The 14169-nt window shown below is 50.1% G+C and overlaps 1 protein-coding gene across 3 annotated transcripts in view; it reads right to left on the reverse strand.

The window, feature by feature from the left end:
- Positions 1 to 13945, reverse strand: part of SFSWAP (splicing factor SWAP) — a 68776-nt gene extending 54831 nt beyond the window's left edge. Inside the window, exons 1-5 of one of the 3 annotated variants that reach the window (XM_053206592.1) lie at positions 13575 to 13945; positions 10818 to 10987; positions 10107 to 10238; positions 6073 to 6158; positions 631 to 856 (exon numbers count right to left, since the gene is read on the reverse strand). In XM_053206592.1, coding sequence (XP_053062567.1) covers positions 631 to 856; positions 6073 to 6158; positions 10107 to 10238; positions 10818 to 10987; positions 13575 to 13792 — 832 coding nt within the window. In that variant the 5' untranslated portion in view covers positions 13793 to 13945. The remainder of the gene's footprint in view (positions 1 to 630; positions 857 to 6072; positions 6159 to 10106; positions 10239 to 10817; positions 10988 to 13574) is intronic. The other 2 variants (XM_027052107.2, XM_027052108.2) reach the window with 2 other exon arrangements.
- Positions 13946 to 14169: the final 224 nt, after the last annotated feature.

Consider the following 14169-nt stretch of genomic DNA (forward strand, 5'->3'; position numbering starts at 1 on the left):
ATGCAACTGTTTTTGAAAATCATGTTCCAGCCGAAGAGAAAAAAATTCAACGGCTAACACACACACACCGTTGTCCCGCATATTATTCGCAACAGTTAACTGGCCTTTGTAGTAAGAATCCCAAATTCAGGCAGTTAATGAAAACAACAGCTTGAGGTAGAGATGAGTAAAAAGACGGTAACAAAGTAACCTTTCATCTTTGTGCGCGTAACCTAACCTCAGCCCCTCAGCCCCTAAGCCCCACGCGCACGTGGACGGCTAGAACGCGCTCTAGAAGCAGGGGACTGTTTTCTCCAGGAAATGTTAAGCAGGCAAAATGAGAAAGAACGTTTCCAACCCAGGTGATGATGTTCTGATAGCCTCGATGTTTAATTATAGTTCACTTCTCTGCGGGAATGGTAAGAATCTAATACGCTCTCAAGACTCAGTCGAGAAGAGCTGGGCACCACCCTCCGGGGGCATGAGCAGATGTAACGACCACGCCGTGCTGGGGAGGGGGGGGGTGCTGCACAAACACTCTGGGCAGCTGAGGTGCAGGCCGCAGCCACCCCTCCGCACAAGGGCCGTTTTCCCCTCCCAGAGGCCGCCCCGCACAGGCCCCGCGTCCACGCACGACGGAGTCTCACATACTCTTTTTCTCCTCGTTTCTGTTTTCTGCCAGCACTGTGTAGCGCCCCTCTTTCATGGCTTTCTGGATGAATTTGTAGTAGGGGTTGAGGTAGTGATCAAAGCGTAGAAAGTCAAACTGAGAGTTCCGGGCCTGCTTGGCTTTCAGCATTATCTCAAATTGTGCTCCCTGTTTGCACACAAAATTGGCTGTGCGCTCGATGATAGCATGCATTTTGGCTGTTGGTGGCTATGAAAAAACACATACATTCACGTTATAAATTTTTCCTCTTTTCCACTGGCCCCATGACTTAAAACACAGAACCAACCCCAGTTTTTCCGTTGATGATGGGAAAGAAGAAACACTGCGGCTGGAGAGCCCGGCCCCCGTTTGCACGACACGTGGTCTGCTTCTGGATTCTGCAGCATTCTACGGGGAGAAGACTCGACTCACAGGCCAAGGCAGGCCATGCCAGCGGCCGCAGAACTGACCTGAGGCAATCTTTTTTCACACCAAGTCACCGTGCTTCCATATTATCAGAGGCTGTGGACCCTCAGAAGTGGTATACGGATTACGCACACAGGCATCTTTCTAGGGAGGGGGGACCCGTTCGCCAACTTTGTCGGGAGTCTAGGGATCACCCCTCTTTCCTTCTTAGCTAGGACTAGTTTTTATGGCTCGGGAAGCAGCCTTTTCGAAGACACGGGGAAGGCCGCCTGCTCTCACCTGCTCCCGCACCTAGACCTCTCCTCACCACATGGGTGTGGTCCGGCCCCAACAGGGAGGCTCTCACCCACGGGAACAGAGTGGAACAGAGCGAGTGCTCCTGCCTCCAGGAGGGGTTACTACCAGGATCAGACCGTGCCGCCGGTCTCCTGGGTTTCCTGCTCCTGCCCGCGCTGCCGCTAAGTTACTTCTACCGCATGGCGCTTGGCACTCCCCACCCACAACCAGAGCTGTCAGACCAGATGCTGGAAGCCATACTCCACACTCCGAAAATACTTGTAATGACAAGGAAGAGATTAACACTTGGAAATTGCATGCAAATAAAGCGGGAAACTATTCATTAAAGATGGGCGGCGAAGTATTCAAGATGCTTGTTGTAATTTCCGAACCACATCCTTCATAAAATACAAATGCCTTAATTCCCAGATTAATTCCTGAATAAAGTCCTTCACACTTAAATAGAGTAAGTACCTACAATTAAGGTTATTTACCGACTCCAAAATAACCCAGATTCCATGTCAAAGGCCCATTGTGCCTGAAGTACGGATCCTGAGGCAAATGTTCAATGGCTCTGGCTAACAGGAAGATTAATCTTTGAGACCGTGTTCCACACACACATCAATCATTAATGATGACTTTAGGATAATGACCTTTAAAGGAAACTATGATCCACCCCCTCCACGGAGAGGTATTCTCTGCTGACCAAACTAACCCGCCGGTTTAAGATTTCTTAAAAATAGGCCCATTTATGATACAACATCACGGCAGTTAAAAAGATAGTGGTCACAGGGGCGCCTGGGTGGCTCAGTTGGATAAGCGTCCAACTCTTGATTTCGGCTCAGGTCACGATCTCGTAACTCCTGAGTGGGAGCCCCGCACTGGGATCTGCGTGGACAGTGACGCGCCAACTGGGGATTCTGTCTCTCTCTGCCCCTCCCCTGCTCATGCTCTCTCTCTCTCTCTCTCTCTCTCTCTCTCTCTCTCTCTCAGAAATAGATAAACAAAAAGATAGCGCTTACAAAGTCATTACTACAGAAAAACGAAGCACATTACGAACATACTTCCAGACTTACTACCAGAGCAAGTGGATGAGACCCCAACACCTGGTTTGGAAACATTCTTTGCTGTCACGTAAGTTTTACATAAATCCTGTTCCATTTAATACCACGATCGTCTCCACTATAAACTGGGATCTCAAGGACGTATATAAACGCGTGTGTCATAAAGACTGATAAGGGGAGAAATGCTTGTCCTATTTAAAGGGGGAAACCTTTGGTTGAAGGAAGGGACTGGGCCCAAGAAGGTGGGCTGACATGTCCTCACTCCTCTTGAATCACACTGACACAGACGCGGCTCTAACACCTGCGGGCAGACACTGGGCAGTGGGGGAATCGTACGCGTGGTGCGAAAGCCCACATCAGTGTAAGGTTTGCTAAGAGCTTTGGAAAATGCTGCTGCAGTGCGGGGCCGGGACCTCAGGGAACAGAGGTGAGGGCCCCCGGGAGCAGCTAGGCTGGCCCCCTCCTCCTGTACGATCAGGGGAGGAAAAATGAAATACCCACTTCACTCACAGCCCGAAATATACATCACATCGGATGACATTTCAATTGTAAAAACAAAACGTTAGACACAACAGTAGCAAACATAGCAAAATATTTTTAAAATCTTAGGGTTGGGAAGGGACTTCCAAAAACAAGATTCAAAATGCTGACGTCGCAATGGAATATAGTGACACGTACGACTTCATAAATACGTTCATTCTGCGAGAGGCATCAGCAGCACACGCGCACGGCACACGTCGGATGTGCTCAGCGGCGCGAAAAGTCCCTGCCAGTCCCAAGAAAAAGGCAAGAACTCTTCGGGAATGCAGAAATAAATCACATTGCTTTTTGCTCCCACTCCCATCCCGTGGCGACAAAGGCCCTGAATTAGGATGAAAATAACAGTCTAATGCGAACCATCGATCCAGCCGGACTCAGCGGCTCAGAGTTACTCTCTCACACTCTAAACCTCAACGTCTCTCCCGTGCAAACGGGCTGACAGCCGCCCCTGCCTCAGAGCTACTGGGACCACGATGACGGAGCGAGAACACGAGCAAAGCACCGGGTACGCGGCACGCAGCCAGTGAACGGTAAGCACGCGCTGTCCCTAACCCAGAGATGCAAATGCGCACGTGACGGCAATCGCACACCGAATCCTTCCCTGCTCGTCCTCTGGTTTACCAAGTGTGCCCCAACGAGCGCGTCTCCCGGGGCCCACGGGGCAGCACCGCCAGCCCCCGCGGCTGACCGCAGTGACACGTGACCCTGTGCACCGCAGCGTCCTGGGGGCTGGGGGACACTCCCTCCGCCCTCCCGGTGGTGCTCCGGGTGTGGGCAGGACTCGGGAGGTGACCAAGACGGGCAGGCAGGTCCCTGAGAAGGGGACACGGGGCCGAAAGCACACACTGGGACAAGTGATGCCAGGCTACACACTCGGGGAGAAACAGGTCCCTGCTTCCCCTGTGACCCGAGAAAACACGCCCAACCACCGGGAGAAGCGAACACAAGGCTGTGGGGTCACTCGGGGGCGGCGGTCTAGAGGCCCAGCAGGAGGTGGAGCCAGGACGGCTGCCGGGCTTTGACCGAGGACAGAACCGGTGGCCAGCACCCGCGGCAGCCCGTCTGGAGCAAAGGCCAGCATGCACCTCCCGGAGCGCCGTGCCTTCTAACTACTCCTCACTCTTCACACAAACCCCGTGGAGCCTGGACTCATTAGGCTCTAATCCAAAAGCCTGGTTTAAACGTCAAAAATCCCCCAGGGCGGCCGCTTTCTTTACCGAGCAAGGGCGACCCCCGCCCACGGAGACAGCAATCCCCTCTCCTGCGTACGAGCCGGCGATCCCGGCCTTAATCCCCGACACAGGCACCTCTGTCTGCTCCGCTCACCCGCTAATGGGGACATCACGGTGTGAAGCGTGTACGAGCCACTGCCCCCAAATCACAAGTGCTCCCAAGAGCGACACCAGCACAGAGGAAGACAGCACTGCCTCCAGCGCCCCGACGGGCACTCAACGGCTACCACACAATCCAACCATCTCCCGCTCCAGGGGCTGCGCCGTAACAATATCACAAGGACTCTTTAAGGGGAACACAGCAAATGACTATCTGCTCTCCAGCGGGCAGCGACTATTCTTAGCTCCAGCAGACCATTCAACAGCTCAGTGAAGCTTAGGCTGGCCCAGGATATACAGCCGTTACGTATTTTAATAGGAAGTGAACAACGCGATAAAATCTATCACGCTTCTGTGTTTATATCTGCATGAAAGTTTAAAAATAATCTTTCACGTAAAAATAAATAAAATTCCACATAGTCAACCTTAAATAAAAGCTTTTAGCATTAAATACAGGTAAGGGAGCAACCCATTTTTAATGGGTCTCTCGTGTAGAATAAAGAGCATGTTCCACAACAAGAACACAACCCATAACAATACACAGAAAACGTATTAATACAAGTCCTAGGATATCAGATGTTCAGAGGACATTTCCAGCTTTAGCTACAACAAACTGGTAAGTGCTGGAAACGGGGAGGCAGACATAAGTAGCAACTGCATTCAGCAAAACCCAAAAGCACGTGGCTCGTACGTGAAAGAAGGCAGCAAAAGGCAGGGTGAGCGCACACAGAGGACGGATGGGGTGGGGGCAGGGCTGCTCTGTGTCCCGGGCCATCATCGCCCAGAAACGAGCGACCAGGGCAGCAAACACAGGCCGAGTGTGGAGAGGATGAGACCCTCACGGGCAGCTTCAGCGCCCGCTGTCCACCCGGAGGCTCAGAAGAACACAGGGCACGAGCAAGAATCCAGAACACCTGCATCCGCGGCCCTAGTGACCCAGTAGGAAGACGTCACAGAAAAGCCACACTGAGCGCCAATATCCCTCCCGAGCACGCACACACAGCAGAAATACTCCCAACGTCCCTACTGAACACACAAAAATCCCATCGAGCACGGGGACTGGGGGTGTGAGTCCCTGCCTGCCATGTGCACGGCCACGTCCTTCCCTCTCCCTCGCCTGTGAGAGGGGGACGGGAACAGGAGGTATGGCTCAGGGTCCTCGGCCTCACGATACAGCAGATCAAGCAGCCGGAGCACGCCAGGACCGCAGGCGACCGACCCTCAGTGACACCCGTTACAACTCAGCCCGAACTGGACAGGCTCGAGCTGAAGCTGCTGTGCGAGGCGAGCGTGAATCAGACTCCACTCCGCCGGCTCTAGCTGCAGAGTGCCAGGGCAGCCCGGAAGTGCCCCAGGGCCCTGGTCACAGGGGACAGGAGGCCTGGCTGCAAGAGCACCCAGGACACCTAAGGTAAAGGCCTACAACTCAAGGGCCCACAAAAGCCACCCCAGCAAAACCCGGGACCAGGCACCTTCACTGAAAGCCGGGCCGCCTTGAGCGAGACTGTTTTTATGTCTGAATGTGGCTAACAGCCTACTCACCGCCAACCGCGCCACTCAACCCCATGGCCTCTGACCCAGTTCCTCAAGCCCCTGATGCGCTGGTCTAGCCATTCTGCTGGGATTCCTCCCTCTCTCTTTAGAGGAAAATGGGGCGGGGGGGGGGGGGGGGCTTCCTCCAGTAACTCACAAATAGTTTGAAGGCCTTAAAACCTAGCTGTCATGACCACGAGTGGGGTCTTGCACAAGCAGTGCCTCCTGACTCACAGGGATCACGATGGACGGTGTTGTGAAGTGGAAAACATACCAGCTCCACGTCAGGCGGCACATTCAACCCCACGGGGGCGACGAAAGGCTCCTCGTTTTCCTCTATGTTTTCAGCCTCGTTTTTTTCTGCGTCAGAAGAAAACGTAAAGTTCAGAACAACCATCAGGAAGAAGGCAGCCACAGACAGTATACAATGGAGGGAGAGCCGGGAGGGGCGTTACCTGGCTCTCTGCCCTCCTATCATTACCTCTGGAAACCCTTTCCCATCTACCCTCCCACCCCCGCAGGCGCCCCCGCCACCAGGGGCCCTGCTTACCAAGGCACTCCGTCCGCCGCCAGCTCCCCCTCCCCAGCTCTGGGATCTGTGTGTAGGTGGCGCTGCTGAGCCCCCGCTCCGAGCGGTTTCTGTAGGACCCCAGGGGGGCAGGCACAGCACGGGTGCTCAATTCCAACAGGACCGAATGGTTTCACCGAGTTGTACAGGCCTTCAGTGCAGCTGCCAAGGCTTCTCCACCCAAGCCAACAACCTCCTACCGCAAATAATCAGCTCGTTTGGCACACACACCTGTCTGCCGTGTGGGAGGCGAGGCACTCACCGCACGCTGCAACTTTCTGAACAAGGTACCTACGTGCCTTAGTCACTCAGGGCGTCACCCAGCAAGAGGATTAATGACGTGTACAAAAACATAGTAGAAAACTTACAAAAGCCAACATTGCAAGGGACTCCGATACCTAGGGTTTTCTCTCAAAAACTGACATCAAATAAACATGAATCTTCATCAAAACAAGTGTTTTCACCATGTATAATGAAGTTTCTTGACAAGATGAACAATTTCAAAGGTTTTCCACCAAACCTAATTCTTCTACAAGGCCAAGGAGGGATTTCAAGCAGGTTTCACTGTACCTAAAAATGCTGATGCAATGTAAGCAGATTATAAATTCCATTAAGAATTATTTAACACTGTCCACTCGTTTTGTGCCTACGTATCCCGTTCTCTCCTAAGAACCGGAGATTCACTAGGGCCTAGAGACTTCCTCTGGTCAGCAACCCCAGCGTCCAGTAACCAAATGACAGTGCAACTGGGGGACCCCAGAGACACTGGTTTGCAACATGTCAAGAGGCGACTTTAAATCTCAGTCTCTTTGGGCGTGGGGCCAAAGGCGTGTGTATAAAATTGCAATTTCTCCTGTAGCTCCCTAAAATGACAGAATGATGGAAATTTCACCTCTTAAGTAGGCTTTCCTTAGTGTGATGCCGCACACAAAACAAAGGCACCGGACTCCAAAGAGCTGTTGGGGACAGGTGGGTTACACAGAGCTCTGTCTGAACACATATCTTACTTCACAGAAAATGGCTTTAGCAGCACAGAATAAAAAACCAACGCGATACTCGGATTCAAATGATCTTTTTTCATAAAAAAGATACTGAATAATGATCCAAAATTGTGAGAATCTGCAGGACACGAACCAGGCCGAAGGCAATTTGCTGCGGAAGGAGGAGGGGCTGACACACAGGCGCAAAGGCAGCACAAAGCCTGCTAGCAGCACAGAGCCTAAAATGTTCACAAATGCCAGGACAAGAGTAACTGTGAAAATCAAGGAATGTTCAGACACGTTGAGGGTGCCGGAAAACGAAAATACAACAAGATGAAACAAAAACACCCTTTTTAATGACGCAACACTGGACTGAAACTTTGTTGTTAGTGGCATTGGGCAACAAACTGAGTTCTGTCGTGTGTGTGTGTGCGCGCGCGCGCGCGCGCGCGTGCAGGTACACATGCCTGCGTGCGTGTGTGTTTAGTACATATGGCATTTTACTGGCGTCTGGGTGGCTCAGTTGTTAAGGAACTGACTTCAGCTCAGGTCACAATCTCCCAGTTCATGGGTTCGAGCCCCGTGTCGGGCTCTGTGCTGACAGCTCAGAGCCTGGAGCCTGCGTCAGATTCTGTGTCTGTCTGTCTCTCTCTCTCTCAAAAATAAACATTAAAAAAATTTTAAAAAGATAAAAATACATAAATAAATGTTAAAAAAATACACGTGGCATTTTATCTGTATTAACATAAGTTAAACTCAGAAAGTCAAGCTGTAAGTTTCACATGGGCCCAACTTTCCTTAAAAAAGTTAATCACCATATAAAGCAAAGTCCTGAAAATAGGATTATAAGAAAAAAAAGTATATAATACTAAAGAGAACTTTCTGTTAAAGAGAAAGCATACTAAAACTTCAAAGAGAAACAAAGTCACGTTGAAAGTCTTAAAACTCAGTAATTATAACAAAGTTTAATTTCACAGAGACAATATTCTAACCCCTGTAACAGGGACTGGCAACTTCCTGAATGTCAGACAGTAAGCATTTCTGGCTGTAGATGGTTTCTAGGTGAACTACTCAACTCTGCTGTTGAGGCCGCACAGACACTATCAACAAATGAGCTGTGTGCCAATGAAACTTCATTTACAAAAACCCACCAACGGGGGTAGTCTGCCGATCTCTAATCCAGAGCGTTAAGAAATTACCATTACGGATTTTTCCAAGATTATGGATTTGTCACTTGATCTCGCGAAAGCCATTTGACCTTCATAAATTTCGATTCTTCACTTACATACGTGGTTTGGAAAGAAGACAACGTAACCTCAGCCATCCAGAACCCTGACATAGGTAACTTGCTCCGGATAAAGGAATGAGAGTGTTCACCGCTTAGACCTGCCAGAATACTTCCAATGCACCGTAACTTCTGAAGGTATGGAATACCTTAACAAAGTTTTGACTCAACACAGTTCCCATGACAGTGGAAAAGTCTCTCCAGAAGCAGGTAGAACAGAGGCGCACTACGACAGAGACTGTGTTGCTGCCCACAGAGTCATGAGCAGGACAAGGGGAAGGTCAACAAGGGTGGATCTGGGTGAGTCTGCCCTGCATCGTGCTGTCCGGTCAAGGAGACCCCCCGCCCCCAGTGAAGGGGCAGGAGAGCCCAGCACAGACGCACCGCGCACAGGGCAGACCACGTTTCAACGTTAAACTGCTGTAACCACTTCATACTCGTTGGGGGGTTTGTAACTTAAAGAGAAACAAATAATAGACTGTTAACTCTAAAACAAAATCCCTGTATGACGTGATTCTAGTTTATTACTGTAAACATTTGAATAGGTTTCTAAAGTTATAGTTCTCCTTCTCTGTAATATTTTTATCAATTTTTTTTTTAAAGTAGGCTCCACACCCAGTGTGGGGCTCCAACTCACAACCCCAAGATCAAGTGTCGCATGTTCTACCAACTGAGCCATCCAGGGGCCCCCTAAAGTTCTCCTTCCCTCTAAATAGAATATCCTGAATACGGTGATCAAGCCCCAAAGTTCCTGGTTAGTGTTACTGTCACTGATAATTAACAGGTGATTACCATACGAGGCCAAATGACTCAGGGCTGACAGAAGTGACAAAGGACATTTGTGTCTGTAGTACAGGAGTCCCGAGTGTTTAGCGGCACTTTTTTTTTTATATTCAAAGTTCCCAGCATTAATCCAGAAAAGCAGGATTTTAAAATCTTCAATTTTACATAAATATTGCTGTAAAACCCCAAGCTAAGTGGATATTGCGGGTCCTACTGAGCCTACCTTGTGCTCTTTCACGTTTGGGGGGAAGTGACTCCACAGGCGTCCTTCTACTGGAACTTGTCATTATTTTGTTTGGGGGGGGGGGTCGGTCATGGCGGGGGGGGGGGGTTGTGAAGCAGGTTCACGTGAAGGTCATGAGCGCTTGTCCTTCTAACGCCCCGAGAACGAATCCCTACGAATGTCAGTGCACTCGTGACCGGCTCAGAAACGAAGGATCCAGGCTGAGCAAGTGCCAGTCACCCGAGTCAGAGAGAAGTGAGCAAAAAGGCAACGAGATCCAACGCGGACAAGTCTGGACGCACTTTCCACCGCCCCGGACACTCACTGTCTAGTTCCTCGCTCGGTTTCACCCTAAGACGGAGCCCCACGGTGCTTGGCGTCACAGCGATGGCCCAACTGCCTGGCCGTGACCGCTCCGCGGGCCATGCGCCACCACCGGCGTGCCACCGGGCCAGCCCTCTCCTCTCACCTCTCTGTTTGGAAGGCTCCTCCTCCTCTGTGGGTTCCGATGGGTCGTAGTAATCACTGCCGTAAGTGAACCCCACTGCGTTGTAGCTCCCGTCCTCGGCCAGTGCCTCACTCAACCGCTTGTATTCTTCCTCTTGAACAAAAACGAGAGTTTTGTTAACAAGGGCGGAAATTTACGGAGAAAAAGTTTACACATTTCTAAAGTTGCAGCTGTCAGTAAAGCATACAACACGCTTTTGTCAACCTCTTTTTGAGGCAAAAACGTTTTGAGAAATTCACGCTTCATATCGATCAATATGTACTTTTGCCAGTACACGTTTACCACAGACAGCAGGATACGCGTCTTTTGTGGAAAGTTTCTTCCTGCTGAGAAATTTGGGGAGTAAGAACCGTATTAAAGATTAAGGCAGAGACAAGAACATCAATTTTAGTTTATACGATACTGTTAAAGAAGAACAATTAAAGAGTTTGGTTTTTGTTTTTTCAAATCCCAGTCTGCCCTCAAAAGCTGGGAAAATTCTTTGTGGCTCTATATATAAACTATCCTGAGGTCCTCTCAGAACGCAAAGACTCCTGTTTTTCCAATCCACTGGGTACTGTCAAGATAATATCAGAAAGAGTGAGTATAAAAAAATGAATGGGAGTAAATTTTAAACACTTAAAAAATTTTTTAAAGTGTGTTGCTTTGAAGTAAGTTTGTCCTGAGCAGTACCTTGCCTCGCCTCCGCCTCAAGCAAGTCCGTATGCAAGGCTAAATACCTCTCCTCATCACACACGGCATCTATTCGTGCCTCCTCTTCAGAGAGCTGGTAGTCACGGTTCCACGTGGAGTACTCAGCATCGTACTCAGAAAGGTCATGCAGGTGACCGCGCCCATCGTATCTGTAATATGAACAAGCTGGTCAACGGAAAGAAGGTAACGTCGAGATGGGTGTGTGTGCGACGTTTCACACATGTATACTTACCGATTAAAACAGAGAAATAAAAATATGGAAACAAACATAAAAAATCCTCTCGGGTTTATATTTAATTTGGCTAATCACATCTCACCTACTTTTAAACTCAAGTTATCTTAACAAAGTCTAAATTCCTTGGTATAATATGATAAAACTTATAATTAAGGTAAACGATCCTTTAATAGCATAAAGGGTATCCACGTCACTGGCAGAGCTTACCGTTTATGGTTCGGTCAACCATTCAATGCCATTTGCCAAAAAAAAAAAAAAAAAAAAAAAAAAAAAAATTTTCTGGAAAGTCAAATATCATAGCTTACATTCACACAAACCGAATACATAAATACCTATCCGTAAGAACCCAACGGTCGAAATTTCCTCGCTTCTTTCTGCTAGTCCCGAACTCTCAGGAGAGATCTTCACCAAAGAAACTTGCGTCCATTGGAGGTAAAATCTTGGCTAGGCTCGCCCCCTAGCCACTTGGCTGAGGAAATAAGTGCTGGGTTATGTGATAGAGAGACACACATACATAGGAACAGTGACATATACATGCAGTTTAAGGAGGTTCACCGGAAACAGAGCAAAACTATGAGAAGGTGTGGCTTATTCTCTTCTAAACTTTATTCCCCGAGGAAACAACGTACGTGAAGACACATCCGTGTTTACTTTCATGGACCAACAGGCACTTTGGCCAAATTAGGAATAAGAGCACTTTCTGCTATATTTTTAACATAATAATTCAGTGAAGCTGCTGTCGACATGCAACATCAAAGGGTAAGAGAGCCAGAAACACTCAGATTTAGAGTTGCAAAAAAATAGACAGAGGCACACACAAAAGTCTGCCTAATTTTTTAACGCTGACTTTTGTAATGAGGACCAAAAGGTACTTAAAAAAACAGAACAAAAAAGACATTTATAAGAAAAAGGCCAAAATTCCAGAGTAGCCAAGTTATTGCATTTTATTAAATTGCAAAATTATTTTTACTTTGATGTAAACCTCCTTAACTTACAAATGTAGATCATTATTTGAAACTATTACACATGTACATGTGTGGCGTTTGCTCCCCGTTCACGGAAGGCCTAACTCCAGTCACGTACAGAACGATAAGGAAAACTGCCTAAAGAGCTCAGACTTCACCGTTGACCAAATTTTCATAACAAATAGCACAAGTAACGCTTTGGAAAAGCAAGCTGCCTGACAGCTCAGGCAACCTCGTTCAATAGAAACTACGGTTTAAAGGCACAACGTGTTTGAAGAGGGCGAGGCGTCCCGTCCGGACTGATCCGGCAGCCCTCCCTTCAAGAGTCACTGTTGCCTAGATCTAACTCCAAACGGAAATGTCAGGGGTGGAAAAAGGCCTATTTGGTCATTAATGTGTCCATTTTTTGGCCAGCGCACAGGTCATCCCTACAGTCACGTTCCAGGGCTTTGTAGAATCCAGCTTTAATCAAACGACGGGCTTCCTTCACTCGGAGAGACTATTCCACAGTTAAATGGCTGGTCATCCTTAGCTTTTCAGTCCGGGCCCCAGAAGCAGAGTTGCCAAACCGGCAAAAAACAAAACAAAACAAAACAAAAAAACCAAACCAACAAAAACCCCAAGAAGGAGAAGGAAAGAGAGGGGGACTGAAAACATGGGGGGGAGAGGGGAGCAAACGGCCTACACCATGTAATGCCATCCTTTTCAAATCAAACATCTTTAGACGTCCCCGACCCCAGTACCCCTCTGCCCAAAGTGGCTGAACACCCTCCGGGGAGATTACCTAAAGCAGGTTTGATTTGAAAAGAAACACATCTATATCCCAGTTCCGCCCTTCGGTTTTAAGAGACCGTGAAACCAGCCCTAGGAACACTACCTCTAGGAGCAAAGCCAGTGTCTGCACGAAGTCAACTGGCTTCCAACTGATTGGCAACTTCACCCTCTGGTCTGAATCACTCAAACCAGTTCAGATTATCACGGGGTGGGGGAGGGGGGAGGCTGATGGAGTCAAATGTCACGCCGGCAAAATACGGGCACTCCACGGAGGGCGCCGGGGGCTTACGAGGTTCGAGGCGCACTCTGGGGGCCCGAGAAGTTTTCTAACCGCGCGGCCTCAGTGTGCGGCGTTTCGGGGTGTCCTCCCACCACACGGAGCTGTGGGAGCGCCGCGCGTAGGGAGGCAGCGCACGACCCCAAGGCAACGCGGGTCGGGGGAGGCCAAGGCACCGGCAGCTTCCACCGCGTGGAGTGGCCAACTGGAACCAGTGACAGGGGTGAGGGGTCGCGAGGGGCTGCAGGAGCAGAGACGATCCCTCCGGCGACAGACACGGCATGCCAACTCCAGCCAGTGCCTTAGGGCAGGTTTCACCGTCCCCCTCCCTCTAAAACCAGGGGGATGTAAGGACAGAGGAGGGGGTCCCCCGGATCCCCGCTGGCTCCACAAAACCCTCTTTAGTCCTGGCCATCAAGTCAACATCAGACGAAATCAAGCGGGCGAGGGAAGGGGAGGACCGACGGGTGGGGGGAGGAACCGACCTGTCGATGAGGATCTTGTGGTCCCCCATCCAGGGGATGAGGTGCTGTCCCTGTTCCTGGGCCAGGGCCCTCTCATCATCCCGGAACAGCTTGCAGGCATAGCCGAAGACCAGCAGCTCCACTCGGTTCCCCCCACCGCCGGCACCTCCGGGTCCGGCCTCCTCCTTCGCGCCGCTTTTCCTCTCCGTTTTGGCACGGCCTCCGCTCGCGCCGTACATGACAGCGTCCCCGGCGTCCAGGCTGGTCCTCTTCTGCGCCGCGCGGATGTCCCCAATGCCTCCGCCTGGCCTACCCCCTCAGTCAAAAGCGCCGCATCCCGGGCCCAAACTCGACACCGCCGCCATAGCGGACAACAAAATGGAGGAAGCGCAACTTCCGGCGACGGGCAGCCCTACTTCCGGCGAGCAGCTTCCGCAGATTCGCTACCCCTCGGAGCCGTTTGAACCGCTAGAAAGTATTTTGGCTTTAGCCTTTTGCATTCGGAGGCGTCGCCACGGTGGGAGCTGATGTGGTCAGAGGACAGTGCATGTTTAGCGTTAGTTTTCTCAAACAATTGTCCAGAGCAGTGGCGAAAGCGCGGCGCCGGATTGCGCGC

This window comes from Acinonyx jubatus, chromosome D3, assembly GCF_027475565.1.
Source record: "Acinonyx jubatus isolate Ajub_Pintada_27869175 chromosome D3, VMU_Ajub_asm_v1.0, whole genome shotgun sequence".
Taxonomy (NCBI): domain Eukaryota; kingdom Metazoa; phylum Chordata; class Mammalia; order Carnivora; family Felidae; genus Acinonyx; species Acinonyx jubatus.